Source organism: Callionymus lyra, chromosome 1 (genome assembly GCF_982586985.1).
Source record: "Callionymus lyra chromosome 1, fCalLyr1.hap1.1, whole genome shotgun sequence".
NCBI classification, from domain to species: Eukaryota; Metazoa; Chordata; class Actinopteri; order Syngnathiformes; family Callionymidae; genus Callionymus; species Callionymus lyra.
Genome location: NC_141818.1, coordinates 10493038 through 10515140, shown reverse-complemented (window position 1 = coordinate 10515140; position 22103 = coordinate 10493038). Strand labels below are relative to the sequence as shown.

Genomic DNA, 22103 nt, shown 5'->3' with positions numbered 1-22103 from the left:
TGTTCTGACACGATAAAGAAAGTCATCAAAGTTACGTGATGCTGGGGTTAAGGGTTAAGAGTCTTTAGCCTTTTTATTGCTAAACGTTTCTTAAGGCTTGTCAACATCCTTTGGCTGTAAATTAGCTTTACAGATTGAATGAGAAAAACAGAAATGTAAAAGTATTTAGAGCAGGAGTATCAAACTCAATCACACTATGTTTGTTTAATTATCTTAAATTTTTTGGTTCAAGATATAAACATCTACATCTACTTTGATTTTGAGCCAACTATCTGGCGGGTCACATGCTCCCGTCCCACAAGTTCAACAGATACGATCAAGGATGTACGAACTACTAACCCAACTGTGCGAAGCGGTTGGTCTTGGTGACCTGACTGAGCACCGAGCCGTCGCTGGACTTCTCCACCTTCCTCATCACCGACTCTCCGCTCCCGACTCCAGTGCGAACCTTCTGCGATCTCTCTTCCCGCTGCTGCCGCAGATCCTGCAGACGAGTCTCGCGCTCCTTCTCTCTCTGGTCTGAAGGAGGGGGAACCACGAAAAAGAGGACGGAGGGAGAATAATGTCAGCGGAAAAGAAAAAAAAAACAGGTGGATGACGACTTCTCTTTTGAGAGATGGATGTTAGACTAGAGATTGCATCCAAGTTTGAGGAAGCGCATTCTGGAATTCTTTCCACCATGCCATTAAGTTCCTGAATACACAAACATCTGCAGGTGGAACTCTGACAGAGCTGTCAAGTGTTGCACAAACATCACACATCAAACGCACAAATGCTCCTGGAACATGTTGAGTTGTGTGCAGCATGACATCACCGCGACATTCGGTTTCTGGTTAAGAATGAGACGGAAGAGCTCTTTATTCTTCTGTCGAAACTCATGCATTCTGCCCAACATGTCCCCCTCCTCTCAGATCAGGTCGATGCATCGGGAGGACGAGGACAGGATGGTGCAGACGGAGAAAAAAAGCAGGCACACGTGGAGACTATGAAACACTTCAAGCAAACCCAACATACCTAGTTCCTCCTGGGTACAGCCTAGCATGGCCTCTGAGGGCAGATGGATACAAATACGGAGCAAATGACTAAAAAAACTAAAATATTCCAACACTTGAGTGTCAGATTTCCAGCTGGACGCAAACACGACACTCGCAGTAGACAAGTACCTCTCTTCTTCTTGCGCAGGTCTCTCATGGCGGCCCGGATCATCTTCCTCTCCTCAAAGTCTTTGGACTCGTCCAGCTGCAGGACACGGATGAAAAAAAAATGAGGGATTTGATCATATTGGACTTCGCTCAAAGGTCGCAGTGGGAAGTACCATTTTGTCGAGCTGCTCTTCGTCCTCGATGGCGGCCAACTGTTCCGCCGTCATCTTTCCAGAGCAGGTGTCTTTGGCGAGGGTGGCAGAGCCGTTGGGAATGGTCGGGACTTGCACCTGGACGGTCGGTCCGGATGAAAACGCCGGCTCTGATGCCACGACTGGAGCGCTCTCCATCTGCAACCACAGACACTTATTTTTACTGACGGGTACAGGAGGCAAAATTGAGACCCTTGGTCTGCATTGCGATATAAAATCATCCATGTTAGACATGTAAAAAGTCAGGTACATTTACATCCCTCTTAAAAGAATGAATGCGGCCCACAGCCTTTGTCTTAAATGTAAAACTTGTGTTCCACTAAAAGACAACAGAAGACAATTTAATTTCTGTTAAATAACACATCTTTGTAATGTTATTAATGAATAATTTGAAAATTGTGTTGGTCAAAGTGTATTAGAACATTGGTATTTAATTTAGTTTTCCTTGATTTCAATTAGAACATCCAAAATAACAAAGAGCAACCATTTATTATAAATAAAAGACTTAACTGGATCAGAAGTCCAGTAGAATTAATGGAGGATTCTGTCAGAAAATGTAAAATATTTTCCATTGTCAAGTCCATATACCGGACTTCAGCCCCAGTATAAAAGTACATTTTCCCGTTTTATTTTTTTACACAGTCCTGAAGGAAACATAATTCCCAACAAGTTCCATAATGTACTGCAACTGTATAATAAACTCTCATAACTGCCTGGTCAAAATGCCAATAAAAGATTCTTAATTTAACAGTGTCTGTTTAAGAAATGGTTTTGTCTCATGTCGATATAAGACAGAGAGTTAAGTGTTCTTGGATCTCGTCTTATCTCTAATCTCAAACATCTTATCGGCTAAAACTTTCATTAGCTCATTCACTAACTCCCAGAAATCAATCTGACCGAGGAATTCTGCCACATTGACCGCAATGCCCTCAAGAAAGAGGTTGACACCAGATTTCAGTTCAGAACCCAGTCATAAAAAACCCCAGAATTGTTGTAATGATTTTCAGAACTCTGTCAGCAGCTCTCTCACTCCAGAGTAAACAGCACTACAGTGCTCGGCCGCAGTAATTGGCTGCGGGAGTCTCTCGCTGTGGCCTCAACACTGCTGTGGTTACACAGTCCAGAAATAGCTCAGACAGCTGCCCCCTCTCTGTCCACACTGACCCCTGCACAGCCGCAGGGTCACCATTATTGGTGGTCACCTGGTGGACTTCAAAACCAGATACCATAACAATCGTAAAGAACACGAATGAGATAGTTAAGGCACATTATTGAAAGGTAAAATAGGGGGTTAAGAAGATATTTATCACTTAAATATTGTGATATTTATTTTCATGATACTGTATCAATTGTATACTCTTTGATCTATGTAAATATTTACTGGATTTGTACTTCTTATCTTGTGAAATACAAACACACAGTAGATCCTTCTGTTAGAATTTAGTAAATTGAAGTATCATTAGTGTGTTTAGGATGCTGCTGCCATTCAATTTAAAAAAAGAAAACAAAAATATCGTACGGTTGCACCTATATCACGATACGTACCCCTATTTAAAAAAAACAAAATATGCATTGCTCAACAATGTGAAAATCTACATAAAAATCCTAAAAGACAAAAACATTTCTAGATATGAACTATATGAAGCGTCAGTACCGTGTCGACGTCACACGACATGTCGGCCATCAGAGCCGGAGCAGACAGCGAGCGACAGGATGCAAATGTGGGAGGATGACAGATGGGAGACGACTTCAAACTCTCAGATTCGACTTGACTACTTGGTGTGAGATCAGAATCGAACAAAGATGCTTCCAGGTCTTGAGACACGGCAGATGCCGGGTCCACTGTTGCGATCAGTTCCTGGTCCGAGGGTTCAGGGTCGGGTACTTCCTGAGGTGCCGACTCCTTGTCGTCGGGCTCGTCACTGGTTGGAGGTTTTGAAGTAAAGGGCATGGAGAGTGACATGGCGTCAGTCAGCCCCATGAGTTGACAGAGAACCTCCACTTGTCTCACCAGACTCTCTTGCTGGATCCTCAACCTCAAGTTCTCCTCTTGGAGCCAAGCCACAGTCTCGGCCAGCGGAGCGATTCTGGACGTGGCCTCCTCCAACTGAGCATCCACGTGCTGTCTGAAGGTCTTTAAGTCCGAATGGACTTCAATCACGGAACATCGCAGTGTTTGTTCCAATTTTCTTTCTCCGAATGACTCCTCTTCTTCTTCTGCCGTGTCTTGAGAAAACATCTCACCGATCACCTCCTCCAGGCCGGACTCTGCACACGGGATGTCAGGATCACCCGACGGCTCAGGAGCCAAGAGCAAGTCCAGGTCCACTCCAGGCATGACTGGACCACTGGTACTGAATCTGCTGCTGGCTGAAATATTCACTTTAATTTCCTGGACAATGATTTATATTCAGGAAGTTGATGGACGTCCTGTTCTCAGAGATGTTCCAAAGAATTCCAGTCTATATACCCGGTCGTTCACTCTTCTTCATTGACCAACACCCGACGGCCAATGAACGAGGGAGGAATTTTTAGTTTCCTAGGCAGCAGTTGCACCGGCCCCTTTTTCCAGGTGCCACATGGACATGCCCATTATTCCACTAAGCCTGGTCCAGAGGCACCGTCCAGGCCTAAAGGGAGAACAGTGGTGGCAACAATCCGGACCCCCCCCCCCCCCCCCCCATCCCAACACCCTCTTTCTCTATATTTAAAGCCCACGTCCTTCACACCTCCGCAGATGATTCAGGGTTTAGCCGTTTCTTTTGACTAACATTTGGACTTCACTTGAATTTTTGGACGCGGTTCTTGACTAATCCGGGTCAGAGAGATTACGGGGATCAGAACTGAGGTGAAACCAGGATCACACTTGACAAAAGTCTTGACGTCCCAGAAGATGAACAACCCCGTTTACACGACAACATGTTACCCTTTTTTAATCGAGATTTTAGTGAAGTTTAGTGAAGATGGTTGCAGTTGGATTTCTTATAGAGTAGAATAAATATTTTTAAACCATTAAAACCTTATTTAAATTGAAAGAAAACAACATTTTTGTCGACCAGAAACCAAAACGCAAAATCACAGCATAAGTCAGTGTATTCGCGTTGTGGTCCAGTAGTCAGAAACGGGCGTTATTTTCCCATCACCCACTCTGTTGACCACACTTGCATCTGCGCTGCATGCGCGCCGGTTGGGTAACAACATGTGTCATGGATCAGCAGTATGTCAACAATGAGGTCCTTATCCCTCCGTGCGACAAACGGACAATCTGTCACAGGCCATGTGTGGGTGTCACAATGCTCGCCACGCAGCCAAGTTACCAGCGTGACCCGCGGATCAACACTTGTGTTTATAACCACAGCAAACACGAGGATGGAGCCGTCACCTGCTTTTATCTACTTGGGATGGAGGCCAGCTGGAGGAGACGCAGCAGCAGCTGTCGACACTGGAGACAGAGTCGTTGTCTCCTCGCGATAATCCTAATATCTCTTAATGATTTCTATCTTTGATTGGTGTCTTTGAGATGATAAACTTTTATCACCAGGTTTTATCATCAACCAAACAACTGATGAAGTGATGTGGATCACATTGCTGGACCACACATGCCGATCACAGGAGGATGACTTCAGTCGAGAGCAACTGATAACAAACGATGAGTTTTCTTCCTGATTTGAGCAATAACAATACACGTTTCTCTTGTTCCCTCAAATCTGCTGAATATAGAAAGAGCGATTTATTTTAGCTTAACGGGGGCAAAGAAAGGAAAAGGAAAGTGTAGGAGGCTTTGACATATAAAAACAAGTTACTTTAACTTAACTCACCGAAATGTTATTTTTTAGGTAATTGTGTCTTATATAAAGTGAAGTTTGATATTTTAAATACAAATAAGTAATATATACTTGGTAACATTTGGAGTTTTGAAGTAAAAAAAACTTGTACACTGTACTCTACGACAAAACTTTTGATGAAAAACAACATTAAAAACAAGAGATATTAATTTCTGCCGATATTTAGAGCCACATTATATCAAAAATACAAAAATATGATTTTTCCTTTACACAAAAATTAAGCTCCTTAACATCCTCTGTTAAATAACAATAGATAATTCTCTATCAATCCAAGTAAGGAGGTGAAAATATCTACCTTCGTATTTACTGGATGATATTTCTAGATAAATAAACGTAAATGTTCAAGTAAGATGAGTGAGTAATTTTTTTAAACTATACATTACTTTGAACTTTCTTGCAATATGTTAGTATATTATTCCATTTTATCTTATTTTTATTTTCCATGTGTATTACATGCAAATTGGAGTCACTAATAGCTAAAACATTCTGTGTATATTGTCAACATATACAGTACTTATACAGTACTTGGTGAATATAAAGTAGTTTCTGATTCCGTCTCTGATTTATACAAAAGTTCAATTGATACTTAAAACATGAAGACATGAGAAGTTTATCTGACCAGAGTGAAGTGCAGCGAGCCGTGATTTAAACTCTTCTACGAGCAGAGAGTGACTATAAAACCTGGACGTTGCCATCACTTGTAATGGAGAACACACACACACACACACACACATATACACACATCCCAACATCTCACTAATGGACCAAGAGGTTGAAGTGTGGATGCATTTTTTCAGGGGAAACACTTTGAAATCATGTTTTAAACGATCATACGATGTTTCTTAGGTGTAAATCACAACAGACTATCATCTCAAATACTAGAAACCTCACCTCGTTCAGGATCTTTGTCGTCTCTTCTGACTCTACTGTCCCTCCCGCACCTTAAATCCCCTCTACACCCCAATACGACGCCCCCCCCTGAACGTAACTCGTCACTTCAATTAACTATTATTATTAACTTCTCATCCCTCCATCATCACAACCTCCCACTGTGACTCCAGCTCCTTACTTCCTTTCATGGAGGAGGAAGGCCGTAAGTAAAGAGATTCCTCTGAGAGGTCAGAGACCAGAAGCTACTCATAAGTCTGACAGCCGTCACTTTCCATCATCAGTGGAGCTACAGGCCAATGGAAACGCGGGGAACCGACGCATCTTTGCGGAGAAACGACGCGTCAACAGATGAAGACGGACAGGTGTGATTGAGGAGAACGTTGTTCCTCCATAAGTCTCGCTGGGTATTGTCAGCGGAGAAAACAAGGAATGCCCAGAGTTCCTCCCTCTCTCCCGCTCGCTCTCCTTCACAGACCCTAGAAGGAGAGATGTGACTGGCTACCCTCTGGTGTTTGATAAACACTGTTCTTCCTTCACTCTCTCTCTCTCACACACACCGGCGCCCTCTCACCGAACAAGGTTCTTTTTTTTCTTTTTTTTTAAAACAAGATCACAATGAAGGCAGCTTTTCAAGCTCTTACCTTGATGGAGGATCCAGACGTAGACATCTTGAACGGTGTCGCTCTGAGACCGAGAGTCAGTTCTGAAAAGAGAAGGAGATTCAACTTAGTTGAAGTCGAAGCTGCAGGTTGTCTTTGAGTGACACTGACACCAATGTACTTACGAACTTAATAAGTCGTTTTTATGTTGGACACCCAATGCTTTAGGCCAGATGTGTTAAACTCAATCATACAAGGGGCTAAAATCCTTTAGCCACCTTATTTTGGGGCCATACTAAATGTATATTTACCCAGTTATCAAGTAATGTAAGTAAGTAAGTATTTTTTATTTGTATAGCGCTTTTCCAGACCAGGGTCACAAGGCCCTTAAACAATCAAAACAATATTCAATAAAGTATATATTTTAAAGATCAAGATAAAACTGATAACACAACAGGAGTTCCAGAAAATCAAGGAAAAGCCTGAACAAATAAAAACGTCTTAAGATGTTTCTTAAAGGAGTCAGTAGACTCCATCAAGCAATCTAGTATCAATCGGGTAGAGTCTATTTTATTAATCCATGTGTTTGTCCGTTACACTTACCGGGCAAATTATCAATCATCTATGTTCCTTAACTTATCTTAAACATTAGCATCTTTATGGGTAAAATAAATCTACTTTGATTTGAGCTCATGTGCGTAAGTGTCTGCTTGGGCTTAATTTACCACCTGGTCACTGTGACTGTTGGAGGCGTTCCAGGCACTCCAGGAGCGACCAGGACCAGCAGCAGTACCAGAACTAGATGAAGAGATAATCTTGACTGCAGCCTGGAAATATTTCCAGTTAACTTCCTATAAAGTAATATACACTTTTTATTTCGGGATAAGGAATCAGTGGCGTGTACAGCAGGAGTGAGGGATGCGTGGGCTCTGGTGTGAAGAAGGTGGACATCGGTCAGTTACATAAGCCGCCGTCCTGACGCTGGAAAGACCAGCGAGAGAATCTGGAACGTAAACAAGCTATCTTTATTCACGCCAGATGAGTGTGCACTTCAGCGAGCCTTCACCTCCCTTCAACATATAGAGGAGGATTGATGCCCCAGTGATGTTGGGACTTATTAGGAGCTACTGGGAGGAAACGGAAACATAAGACCGAGGACTTTCCCTTTGCATCGGGGAAAACCCAAAAAAGGAGTGTGATCCTTAAATACCATCAGTATGGAGACCCGGCACTAGTGAAGCGACACTACCATGGGTGAGAAAAAGTACAGTGCTTTAAAAAAAGTACAATATTGCAACGTCAAGTGGAGAAACATTTGCATGTTACTGGGATTTAAACATAAAATAATGACGAATGAAGAGATTTTTTTTTTTAACCATAAAATAACTTAAAATTAGCCAATACACTTAGCTTTAACATTCCTTAAAAGATAAAAGATGATGCACTCCATGTTTATTCTTCATTATTGTAATGTACATTATGGTCATTTGTAGCTTCATGATTAAATGTGAAGTTCATTAGTTCATCAGTCAGTCTGTGTGAATCTAAAGTTCACTTCACAGTAAGATTCTGGTCAATATTTGCATCTTTCACTGCCCTTTGAACCGAATAGTTGCACAGTAATGGTGTCCGAGACAAGCAGCCGTTGTTTCTATTGTCCTGCTGGAGCGTGCAGTGGACTTCTGACCTCACTCCTCCACACTCCAGCTACCGGCCGCTCTAACAAGTGTCCTTCTTACATGAGCCACGCTGGGGGTTACGTTCTCGTTGTTGCCGAGTCTCGTGGGCCAAGAGGTGATGTTGTGAAGCGATCATTAAGAGTTTGGTATATTTTCTTCTCTTAAAACAAAAAATAATATACAGTATATATACATAATGAACCTTCCTTAAAGTTTAAAGATAAGAAACTAAACAGCAAAACACATCTGGACACTCATCCAATTTAAATGTTATAAATATATAATTATAAAAAATAACAATACAATTTCTTTGCTTTTAGATTTAGATTTAATGTAACAGAATGCATCATGGAGATTCAATCCCAAGGACTATGTATTCAAAAAAAAGTTTCTTCTCCAGGCAGTGATAGATTAAGATGGAAAATAATGAAGTGTATTAGTTTCAGAAGAAGGTTTCAGAGGAACTTTTCTGCACATTAAACACATGTGAACATATGACCATAATATGAGAATCAATTAGAGAGATTATAAGATCATTTTCTTTTAGATGTTGCCTAAGAAATCAAAAAACTAACAAACATAATAAATGGAAATTTAAATAAAATGATACTGTGCAAAGATCTCAAACTACTTTATTATATTGTATTGTATTGTATTGTATTGTATTGTATTGTATTGTATTGTATTGTATTGTATTGTATTGTATTGTATTGTATTGTATTGTATTATATTATATTATATTATATTAAGGTGAAAGATAAAAGATGAATTTCACTTCTTACCTCCTTTATTCCCGAGGGCATTGGTGGTGATGCGCGGGCCCATGTTGCTGATGGGGATGATGTTGCCCACGGGTCCGGTGGAGGTGGAGGTGGTGGAGCGTCCATCCTTGATCTCGATGGTGAGGAAGGTCTTCATGTCTGGGTCTGCCTCTCCCGGGGTGACCTGCGCTGCAGCTTCAGTCCCTGGGGTCTCACTTTTCTTTGAGCTCGCAAAGGCATGCTCATCCTTTTCAGCGGGATTCCTCGTCCCGCCCAGAGCCTCTCGAGGTTTGCTAACCCCTCCTCCTCCTCCTCCTCCTCCGGGCTGACTTTTACAGATGCTGGCGTCCACGCGTGGCCACTCTCGAGATGCTGCCGCTGTGTGGCTGAAGCGCTCAATGGACCTGGAGAGATTCCCTGAGCTGCTGCTGCCGTTGCCGTTCCTAACAGGACCACTCTTGGCAGCGGGGGTCTGGACGGGCTCCGTGAACTTCCTCATACGATCCCGCACGGAGCTGGTGCGGTTGAACCGGTCCAGTACCACGTCTTTCTTCTCGTTTTCTGTAAGAACACATGACGAGAGACGGGTAAACACACTTAAAGCATACTTATATAGTCTGGCCCTTGCTTTAAAAGCCCCTAAAATCCTCCATTCAGCCCCTCTTTTAAGCCTTTCCACCTCTTCCTTTCACCTGACCTGACCTCCCCAAATCCCCATCCATCAGATTCTGTGTGAGACTCAGAGGCACCTTTCTTCCACTCAAAAGACTTTCTTTACATTCTCTTCCTTAATCCTTCCAAACACTTAGGACTCCAAAAAGGGAAAGAAAAAAGCTCCTAAAGATTAAAGGAGAAGATGTTTTCTGAGGTCATCTCACACAGAAAGGAAACAGTTTACAGCAGAGTGGACAGTTGATGGTGCCTCTGTTTGAATTCAAGAAAATAAGAGCATATTAAAAAACTTTCTCCTCCCAGGCGTCTCTCTGTGCAACTGGCCCTATACGGTCACACTCACTCCTGCAGCTTACGAAACATCTGCTGCGACCTGATCACCTAATGTCCCACTTGGAAGGATAGTAAGTGATCCAAGAGTTAAGAAGGGAACCCTGGGAAATTAAATACTCAACCTTTGACATATATTCAGGTGGTTGGTCAAATCTTAAAATAATAATTCAATCTTTTTTAGATTATATTTCCCTAAAACATTTTCACCAAGTCTGCTTATACACTAGCATAGTTATTTTCTTAGTTGAGATTGTATGTGTTGTGCCAAGAACAAATGTATAAATTAATTAATTAATAAACACTTTCCTTATTTCAGCTCGGACACAAATACTTTATACAACATAATGTGGCCACTCAAAGACTTTACTTAACCTTTTACAAATAATAATTACTTACTCAACTTACTAGACAAAAGTAGGACAATATTAAGAGATTAATGCCGAATATATAACATTAACTACAAGATTTAAGTTGTATATATAATGTTTATAACGAGAGTCAAGTTAAATATATAACGTTTATTATTAGATTCATTTGTTTGTATTACGTTTATTACAAGATTGAAGTAGTCAGTATTAGATTTACTATGAGATTTAAGTATTATATATTACTTATATTAAGTGATTAAAGTCATGAATAATAATATTTATCATGAGATTAGTGTCGTTAACATTTAATGTAAGATTAAAGTGATATGTATTCAATTTATTAAGAGATGAAAGTCGTATATACAGTAAATTTATTAGGAGATTAAAGTTGTGTATATTACATTTATTACAACTTTAAATCGTATATAACAACATTTATCATAATACGGAAGTCCTATATAATCATATTTATTAGGGATTAAAGTTGTATATAATAACATTTATTAAGAGTTCTAAATCGAAGTAGTGTATATTAAATGTATGACAACCTTAAAATCGTATATTACAACATTTATCATTATCATAAAGTTGTATGTAATCATATTTATTAGGGATTAAAGTTGTATATCATAACATTTTTTGAGGGTATAAAGTTGTATATAATAACATTTACCAAGAGTTCAACATCATATATAATTGCATTCAATAAGAGATTTGTGTATTACACTTATCAAGTTGTATATAAATAAATTGATTAAGATAGATAGATAGATAAACTTTATTGACCCCTAAAATACTGTGTATAACATTCATTAAGAGATAAAAGTCATGTATATAGAGTCTCACCTGCTGTGGACAACCTACGGTGTGTTTTTCAGTGTTTAAATGTTATTTTAGATAATAATCTAATCACCATCTACACCATTATAAAACTTTATTGCCAGTGTTGTGCACACAACATAGGATATTTTTGTGGTGGGAGTACAGGATATAAGAATTAAATAAGATAACACAGTAAATAAGGATATACGTGAAGAAAAAAGGTCACTCTTACCAGCAGGCTTCACTTCGTCATGAGTGAGCGGCAGATCACCGTTACTGGTTATCTGGACAGATGAAGGGAAAAGTGAGAGACAGTAAAATGATTGAGGAAGTAGCAACATTATAAAAAAGTACATAAGAGAGATACGCATGATTTACAGACTTACTGCGAGTGATGTTTTCATTATGTAACATTTGTGTTTAGAGTCAGACTAAGGGGCCTCTGTTCTAATTTTAGCGAGACCCCAACATGCTTACATTACTATAAGACAGTAGAGCAGCAGCTCATATTGTAAAGGCTCATAAAAAGCTCACAGTCGTGCTAAAGTAAACATATTTACAGGAGGGGAGTCATGGCGACCAGATCGTCTATGACTAGAATGTTCAACATGCAGAGAAGAGACAGAACATCTCGGTTCATTGCCGTGTTAATCTCCCGCTGACAGCAGGTAGATGCAACACAGGTGAGCCGCTTGTTTGTGTCGCCAAGTTACTGTAGTCAAACAGTGTGACCAGAGTGTTTATCAAAAAAAAGTGAACGACGCAACGGCACCCTCTAGTGGTGGAGGTCAAATCATGCAGTCTGTTCTATTGAAACTGTAGTCGATGTATTCACCTACAATATAATTTAAAAATGATTGATTATTTATGTCGATAGAGCAGCCTTACGTAGTAAAATAATATATAATATATAATATATATATACGGTATATATATATATATATATATATATATATATATAAACATATTTTATGTGATTATTTGGCTCATTTGAACATGACTTCCACAATCCAACGCAACCATTTTACTTTTCAAGACGCAACATCACAATCACCATGTGACCACCAACCCTCTTTTACGACAGTCGGTCGGAGACTGTTGTTTGCACTCATTTTTATCATGGCTCAAGGAAATGTTTATGTTTCCAGGAGGCTAAAGAGACTAACTGACGCGACAAAACTGTAATTACACAGTTCTAACATCAAAGGAAGCCAAAATACATTTTAAATTGTAGAAGTTTTAGCTGAAAGTCAATAAGAAATGACTAAAGTATTGAACATTATTTAAATAGTATATGCATCTTTAAAAAAAAGGTCCATATTTATTATGTTACTGTTACCTCCTGCTTCAATAAATCCTGATTTCCATTAGTAGTGCTGTTGAGCAGGACCCCCTCATGGTCTGTGGTGGACTGAGTCTCCGCCTCTGAGTCGGTGCTGCAGGTGGAGCTGCACGTGTTGACCTTCATGTCGTCTTCCGAGGACATTCTTGTGCTGTGGTCGGATGCGGCGGAGTCGGCCCTTTTTCTTGACGGGAGCCCAAGACTAGAATCCGAGACATCTGAGCCCAATCTGTTCCTGCCGCTCGCAGGCGAGCCACAGCTGCGCTCGGACGCTCCCGAGTCCAGCCGGCTTCTCTGGAAGGAACTTTGGCTCCTGTCCGAGGCCCCTGAGTCGTGCCTGACCCTGAAGGTGGAGTCCACGGAGTCCAGGGCAGAGCTGGGCAGCACTGACGTCAGACTTTTGTCCGAGGCGGACGAGTCGGATCTCTGACGGCGAGGTAGGACGAGGTCCGGCTCTGTGACCCCTGGGTCTCTCTGAGGCTGGAGCGGAAGAGGTCCAGAGCCGTCATCCTCCACGAGGTGGTCCAGAACCAACACCATTCCTGAGCTGGAGCCTGTCAAAACAAACGGTGATCTTTAGCATGTTTATCAATACTGGTTGAACAAAAGGAAAGAAAAAGTCGAACCAATTTAAATCATCGAAAAGACGTCTCGTATTTATGATGTCACCAAACGCCATCTTAGGTAGTGGCAAGTAGCTTCACACCGAGTTAATGTTACAGTTTGTTTATACTTTGCAATAAAATTTCAACTTCAAAATTTAAAAAAATACAGGGGCAGTATTTCGATATATTGTGATATTGTACTTGTAGTAATGCCAGAGTATATGTCCAAAAATCAGCTTTAGAAGCTGCTGGACTTGACTGTATCCTCTTGTCCTCAGTCAGCTGTTCCTTTAGCTGCACAGGACTAATAACTGCCATCTAGCGGCCAGAAGTCTAATTTCAACACAAAAATAAACAAATGCCTTAAATATTTGCATATTAATGGTTAGTAAAAAAATCTAATTTATTTTGATACAAAACAAGTTTTAATCTATATAATTCTCTTTAAAATGAATACCTTGTAAAGTATATTATAGCCATGTTTAATTGTATCAATATTTTCTCACACCCCTTATTAAAGTTAAAGGTTTTTTTTTTTTAATCAATTACTTACTTAATAATCTTTATACAGTATTAATGGAAAACAAAATACTTGAACAATCTACAGAAAATATAATTTAAAATCGTGATCATTCCAATTCTAGTTCTGAATGACTTCATTTAGTCTCGACCAACTTCATAAAACACCAGGTCACACATGATGGAATGTACAATCTTCTGCGTCATGCAGACGACTCAGAAAAACTCCACACGGTAACGTAACACTTCCTTTAACCCAGAAAATATGACTGGAGATCTGAGAGGCACGTGGAGACAGGAGAGGATGTTGCCATTTCCTCCAGACTGGACTGGGTTCCTGAGGCGTTTGAGATTGTGTGGCTGGATGTGCGTAGAAGAAAAGGATCATGAATGGCGGGATGGGGGGGGCTTGTGCGACGGTGAAAAGGAGGTGAGCAAATACGAGGAGTCAGACAGGAAGCTGGGGGTGAAATAGAGACTCGGACAAGTACTTCCTATACTTTCTGTCAAGGCTCCTTAACTCCTCAGGAAACTAGACTCCAAACATCAGAGCCCACATCCTCCCACCACTGAGGCCGCCTCCTACGATTGATAGTGGAGCAAGTGAACGCACCACAGAGATAAGACGTATCTCGGTACCATCACAATATTGAATGCCTTCATTTAAAAAGTTGATTTTTTTCTAAGCATCTAATGATTTTCAATGATGAAGTCAAGTCAATATCTATTTTGAAAGTTGTAATTTATTTTTATTGTATTTTTTAAATGAATATTTTTAAAATGTATGAATTTCTCTGTTCAAACAGTTTGATATCCCAATTCTAATAATTAAAAAATAATAATAATTTAATATTTTTAAAGTCACAGCCTGTTAAATTAAATATAGAAATGATGGCAATAACATTGCCATCTTGTCAGACTAATGCAATTGAGCACTGAGGCACTTTCTTTAACCTTTAAATTCACACATCAAATGATCATCTGCGGACATGATTGGCTGAAAGTTTGATCAAGTAGCTCGGTACTCTATTAGTATTGTCTGGTGGCACTATTGTACGAACATTTATATATTGAATTTTAAAAGATACTTATTTTAAAATAATTAATAGAAGTTGAATTATTAAAATTAGAATATCAAACTTTGTGTCAAAAATATTTTCTTTTGTTTCTCCAGTAAACTATATATAATACAATACAATTAAAACCTACATTATAAAAACAATTAATAATAATAATAAATATAAAGTGCTGTGTTTTAGTCACTGACAGGAATGTAGGTTATTTTAAACGATGTAATTAAATCAGTGCTTCATCAGCAGTTATTGCATAACCTCACATAATTACTAGAATACTAATAAACATTTTAATCACCACGACATGCCTCTTTTGAAGATAGCCGGTGGATTATGCAACTCTGCGTGAAGACACGTTTGTGAGTATAATACACAATTAGGACACAAACGGGTCGTTCTCACGTGCGACTCCATCAATAGACCACGAGGTTCATTCACACGAGTCAAGTGCAAGTGAAGCGAGAGCCGGACCACAATTCTCACACAAACTATAATAATTCTCGACATCGGGAGAACTCATGTGCAGCGTGAAGAAGAATCCGGGGAAAATCCCTGCGTCTCCTCGATAATGAGAGACTTGCTTTAAAGCACTGGTGCATTGTGCTGCCAGTCAACAAGTGCGAGCGCAAACAAAGACCAGCCAAGAGTTTTTCTCTATTTTCGTGACACATAGTGAAGCAACGAACCAAAGAAGGACGATGTTTGTGTTTGCTGAGAATGGGTGAGCACTGGTTCCAGATCACCCGCGGATGACCTCGGCCAAGACGCAGTAAAACAAGAGACGGAAACTGGAAAATCACTCAAAAGAGCGCACACCTCTGCCAAGCAGCTCATTTTTAAACAACTTTATAAAACGCAGCACACAATCAAATCAATAAAAGCGCCCGAGAGAGTCGTTTGCTCAGTTTCCTGCCGGGAATCAAACTCGCACAGATTGCATGACAACCAGCCTTTAACCACCAGACAACCAGGTAGATGGTTAAATTCCTGAGATTTTAAAGCTCTGACAAATTGCAGCGACCGACTATACACACATATTTTTCCACCATAGTCACATAAGAGTCATTTTATCTTGGTGGTTTAAACATACACATTTTTTACCGGTTCTTTTTCCAACTCTCACCAGAGATTGGAGCACGAGCAGCAGTGGTTAGAGGCCATACAAGTGAACTAAGAACCATCAGAACCCAAATACAAACAGCAATACAGTACAATACAAACATTTAATCATCTCCTTGTCCCATTATTAACATTTCAGGCGCTATATAAATAGAGATTATTATTATTATTATTACCTGAAGGTTTCTTATATGTTATTCTATTTTTTTCTTTAACTGACAGAAAAGCACATCAGAGACAATGGTTAAAAAAGCAAAACATCTTTAATTAAGTTTTTCAAAAAAATCTACGATGACTTTGGCAGCAAATAAAAATATTACAAGACAACTCTGGACTGGAGAATGGCTCGAAATTTTAAATACAAAAAAAACAACATTCACACCTACAAACTGACAAATTTGAGAAAATCGAAAGTAAAAAAATGGACATAATTAGAGATCGCTGGTCTTAAATACTGTATTAAATCAACTATTAAATTACTTAAATCATGGCTTATACTTCCACGGTCTGTGACTCATCATATATTACGGTTTAAAGTTTATTATGACATTCAACCTTACTTTTTTATAATAAATGTATTTTTTCACCTTTTCCTTTACTTCACTTCTATTTTTAATTAGAAGCTGAACTTTCAGAGCTCTAATGGAAAAATGTTTGACCCAAAAATGTTCCAACCATGATTTCCACCATTAGTGTTTTCTTTAAATGTGGTGTAATTCAACATCAACATTGTAATGCTAATGTGGCTAATTTGACTCACTGATAGCATCTCATTGATAAGCTCTGAGTCACCAGGACATTCTTCTTCTTCTTGTACGGAGAGTTTGTTTTGTTTCATTGTGGAAAAGAGATAATGTTCTTCCAGAAACAAAACAAAATGTGTGACAAGAAGCTGCAGAAGTTAATTTTGGTTGAGTCGGCAGAACTTTAAACTCCCACTCGGTCCTCACCTCACGAAACTATTCAGTGTCCGGACGCTCAGTTAATGCAGGCCAACATTAGTGGGTCCGTCAGACCGACTCGGGGTCATCGTGGTGAAAGAAAATTAAATACCTTAAAAGTCGTAAATCTTTTATTTCCTGCCGTATTTCTTCACGCGATCCCTCATCTTAAACACATCTTCTCTCCTTCTGACCAAAGACTTTCACTTTTTTTCGTGGTGGTCCACTTTTGTTGACCCATGTTTCACCCGGGCTTTAAGTACAGGGCAGGACTAAATCTGGAGCAGCTTTGTTGCCACTTAAAGCTTCTGTTCTGGTACCAGCTTTATTTACCAGAGGTGTGGCTGTTGGGTTTCCCCTTGTTGCCTCCAGCTTCACGTCCGTGAGAAGAACATCGCGAGCCAAGTCCAGAGTGGACCAGGCCACACAGATCCACATGGTTGAGGCCAAAGAGCCTCAGCAGAAGATCATTTAAAGTTATGTAGGAGAAGAATATTAAAGTTATTTCAAGTGTGATCCGACTACTACTGTTTAGTGACTCTGCGTTGATGTTCGAGTGTTTGCCAGAGAAGGCACCGGAGAAGAAAGCCCATTCATTCTGGAGTGAAGGCTCACATTCACAGCATTTTATTAAACAGCTGCAGAAACAAACAGCTAATGAGGTTACTTCACGCTAAAGAAGCCCGTGACGCTTAAGCCTGCAGCTCCGGTGACCCCGACAGTTAATAAAGTTAGATGAAGGAGCTTAAAGAGTCTGGGCTAACATGACCTCTTGACTGCCACTTCAGCAGAAAAAGCTCCTTTTTGCTCCACTGTTTTAACAAGTCGCCCGAGAGGAAATTGCACGGAGTCGGTCGGATGCAGCCGCGGGTTCATGGCACACAAGTGTCCAGTGTTGGTCCTGCCTGTCCAAACTGAACCGTGTGTTTATAGTGTACACACACGTTTGTGTGGGCGATAACGCTGAAGGTGTGGCCTGTTGACGCTGGTGGTGGTGAACTCACCTTTTCTGAGCTGCTCTTGGTTCAGATGAGCCCGTTGTCCTGGTAGCTCCCTTTTTTGAGGTTCACCTCGATTGTCCTGTTCTTTCTCCTGCAACAGAAAAAGAAAATGTTTTTTTTAAATGAACAAGATTACAAGTTATTCAATTAACTTTTGTTCAAACACACTATCTTTTCAGAGATTTACTGCAAGTATTACAAGCAACTTAATGTAAAAAAAAGAAGGAAAAACCCAATATATTAGACCATAAATCAATATATTGCTTGAAAAATGTATACCTCATGCAACCATATATAAAGCATATTTTTATATATATATATAGTAAGCGTCTCTATTAATTAGTTTAAATTATAAATAGAGTAGGCAGATTCAGGAAAATTAGAAACAGCACCTTGTAGTGTTAGTAGGTGCCACGATACAAGGGCAACAGATGCTAAGATATGTTGCGATATATTGCCATACTGTAGGAACAAGGGTATATTTGTAATATTGTGCTGGCATTGCAGAATTCAAAGACCGTAATAGCTACAGTCATAACTGCTTTCATTTGTTTCGAAACCAAATTATGCCTAAACCTCACCTTAAAAAGCTGCTGGAGCCGACTGTATCCTCTCATTCTCAGTAAATCACGATATGCAAGTGTATCAATTTATGCGAAAACATATTGTCAGGAATGTCAGCAAAAGACTTCTACAGACATATTCGTAAAAAAAACAACATATAACACGAAGTAAAAGTAATGATTCATATATTGAACTCAACTTAATTTTAGGCTAAAAATGTATCATAATCAGATCATTTAAAAGTTTAGTTTGTAGTAAAAACAAAGACCTTATAAAAAAACTTCCCAGAAAAAGACTAATAATGTGGACAAGGTTACGTAGCCTCTCAGAAATCCACTCGCGTCTCTTCTCGTCTCTAATAAGACTTTTTAAACATCTGGAGTGTGATGGTCCTTCATTACCAGCACTTTTCTAAATGACTTTGGCCTTTAATCTGCACTGATGGGAGGAAATTCTCAGCAGGAGAGAAAGTCCAGGACGCAGACCTCAGCGCTAGCTTGGCACACAGACAGGAAAAACCGAGGAAGGTGTGTGCGGAGGACGGACAGACCATGTAAATACCAGCACTTCTGTCGCGGCCTCTGACCTCAAGATGCTCTACAGGAATATCAGCTGCATAAATAGAGCCGGTGTGAGGATGTGTGCAACATCCACACAACCACACAATTACTGCCGAGGAGATTCACGACACTCTTGAGGAAGCTGCAGACGTTACTATTACAAGGCAATGATCTCTTTGGGTTCCGCGCATCATTGGAGATGAGTGAAGAACTGTACTTAAAATGTAGCATTTTAAATAGTTCTGACAAGTCTGGGAGGGACCCTTAAGAAAACAAGACGGGCCAGATTTTTAAAGGAACTAGAAGTATAATCATGTCAGCACTTCACAGAGGTTCAGAAAAAACACGCCGTGGAATCGCTGAACAAACACTCTTATCAAGTTGACGCCTGCCAAACCGTCATAAATCATCTTTGTGTTTTAATCATTGCAAGGTGTGAGACGTCGAGGACGAAGAGGGACAGACAAAGCTTTATATTTAAGTTGCGTCTGTGAGCGAGAGCTTCAATCACACTCCACAAAAACGCAATCAGACAGAAACTAAAGCAAACACAGGAGTTAAGCTGCTCCGTTGTCAACAGACAGGTTAAAAAAATAAATAAAAATCAAGCATGTAGACCAAAGCCTCTCTATAGCAAGTAGATAATATCACAAAATGTCAGAATTCAATCAGAAAAGAGAAATACTAGTCTCTTATATTCATGACATTAGTGCAAATGTGTCATACTGTCCAAATCCAGGAGGACAAATCCAGCCCGCCAAGTCATTTTATGTGGCTTTATGTGGCTTGGCTGAAAATCATAGCAGATTAATGTTCATATAAGTGACCTATAAAGAAGCCAGTGTTTAAGATAAGGAACATGGATTATCTAAACACAAAGAGACTTCCAATAAAGAGAGAAAAAAATGACATTGGAAAAATGGGATGCATAACAAACAATGAAATAATACTCTTTGACTTTTACCCTTGACATTGACTGCTAAAAATATTGTGTGATTAAGTTTGAAACCCTGGTGGCTCTAATTGTCGTGCGTCTACAAATTATGTTTCACTCGAGCATCAGTAATTGTCCGTTGTAAGATCATATGACTTTTCAAGCTGCAAATAAATGACACCGCTCTAAACCAGACACTAAATTCTCCATCTTTTCCATTACAGTAATGATGGGTTGAGGAGGATTCATGATCCAATGTCTTCATTTTCCAGTGTCTAATTTCTATCTCAGAACCACCAATCAAACATGATTTTTCTGGTGAAAGCTATTGTTTTCTGAAGTGTATCATGGCAATTTCATTTTGTTTCATCAAAACCTCGTCAACCCACCTCATGAATACAGGTCTTCAACAAGATAATCCACTTAAAGTGATGGAATTTACTTCACTGAACCATCTCTTTATTCAGACTTCGACAAGGGTTTTCAGATGCGACTTCTTCTGGAATCTAAAAAAAGTTCCAGAGATTAAAGGTTTCACTTTAATTCGCTGCTTGTTTGTCTGTTTTTTGTGAGAGCAAATTATATTTTTAGATACTTGTGTCCAAGTTGATGAAGTTAAACTTTCAACTTTGCATTTTTTTCCCAATTAATCTCACTGATTTCAATCTAACTGAATAGAGGCATCAGTACATCTAAAAAATATTCAACTGGTGTTGGAAACACCAGGCATTTAAGTTTAAATAACCATTATTTATAATTCAATTCATGAGGAAAGTCTTTTGCATATTCAAGATAAATGCTTAAAGTTCTTGTGTAACATGCTTGAAGAAAGTTCACTGGATGTCGAAGGATGCAAACAGCATTTTCTTCAAGCAGCGAAAAGACTAAAGACGGTTGTAATGCGAGAGGTCGCACACAAAAAAAAAGGGAGCAGGAGTTTCTCAGCGTGTCACAGAGGGGGATAATTGTGTTTGAGCCGTAAACACAATTACAGAGAACGAGTCCTTCTTCTTCGCCCGACCCCGTCGCTCCCTCTGATGCTTCCAACAGCAGCGAGACGGAAAGGCCATCATTTAACAGCTCCCACTAACTCATGTTTCCCTCAGACTCGCAGAAGGGAAAGAGAGAGAAGATAAAGAGGAAGCAGGAGACATGACTGAGTCGGGAGCTTTCGCCCGCCAGCCTCAATGCTGTCATTAGCGGCTTCTCGCCGGCCCCCGGAGTCGACATCTGATAAACTGCAACCAAACACTGACACCGTCCCATTCCTGCGCTCGACCGCTCGCCCTGCGACCACAGGAGCCGGTTTGTGTTCGACTATAATTGCAAAAACCCAATTCCGTGGACACACAAGAAAGCGTCGCTCTTTTCCTGTGACCGCAGAGAGGCGTGGGCCATCTGGACTCCTCGGAACCTTCGACAATAAAACTTCCATTTAACTGAGACAGTGAGACAAAGTTCACACCTTTGAATCAGAGGAACACGCTTTTATCTATATTGTCTTTTTATTATAGACTAGTGTGAGGACCTGCGATATTAACAATGTGACAACTGTAGGATTTAAGAAATGATTTGAAAACCAACAATGCTACTAAATTTACACATTTTCTCTACGTATACGTTAACAATCTTTCTCTTAAGCTTTAGAAACAATACAATTGATGATTAATCTTATTAATTATAACAATTCCCCTCTTATTTTAATAGGTTTATTTTTAAAATATGAGATAATTTCAATATATTCACTGGTGCCACTTCGTTCTAAACCATATTTTTCACAACTTTTCTGAAATCCTAACATTTAATCGTTCATCCACAAATGAATAAGAAGTTAAAAACTCCAATACAATTACATCACTTATCAATAACATTTTCCAAATTTAAAAAATACTTGATATCATCAGATGAATCTTTCAATTGAGGCTGAATGATACTAAATAAACATCTTCACCTACCAATCTTTAACATGAACAATCTTTAAGATCCCAAGCACAGTGTCCGGTTTAAGATTTATAATCCCTTCTCTTTATCGAGTCACCTTTTGAAACGTGTCGGTGACGACAACTGACAAGGTTTAAGTTTGGCAACAAAAACAAGTCCACCTGAGGACCACAAACACAC

General features: G+C 39.7%; 1 protein-coding gene across 4 annotated transcripts in view; it reads right to left on the bottom strand.

Moving 5' to 3' along the window:
* Positions 1-22103, bottom strand: part of smtnb (smoothelin b) — a 49483-nt gene that overhangs the window by 4896 nt on the left and 22484 nt on the right. For 3 of the 4 annotated variants that reach the window (XM_087792467.1, XM_087792475.1, XM_087792491.1), the window contains 9 exons: positions 17928-18015; positions 12664-13220; positions 11557-11608; positions 9151-9690; positions 6732-6793; positions 1316-1492; positions 1164-1239; positions 1015-1047; positions 340-519 (listed from right to left, as the gene is read on the bottom strand). In XM_087792467.1, the coding sequence (XP_087648593.1) occupies positions 340-519; positions 1015-1047; positions 1164-1239; positions 1316-1492; positions 6732-6793; positions 9151-9690; positions 11557-11608; positions 12664-13220; positions 17928-18015 (1765 nt within the window). The remainder of the gene's footprint in view (positions 1-339; positions 520-1014; positions 1048-1163; positions 1240-1315; positions 1493-6731; positions 6794-9150; positions 9691-11556; positions 11609-12663; positions 13221-17927; positions 18016-22103) is intronic. The other variant, XM_087792483.1, reaches the window with a different exon arrangement.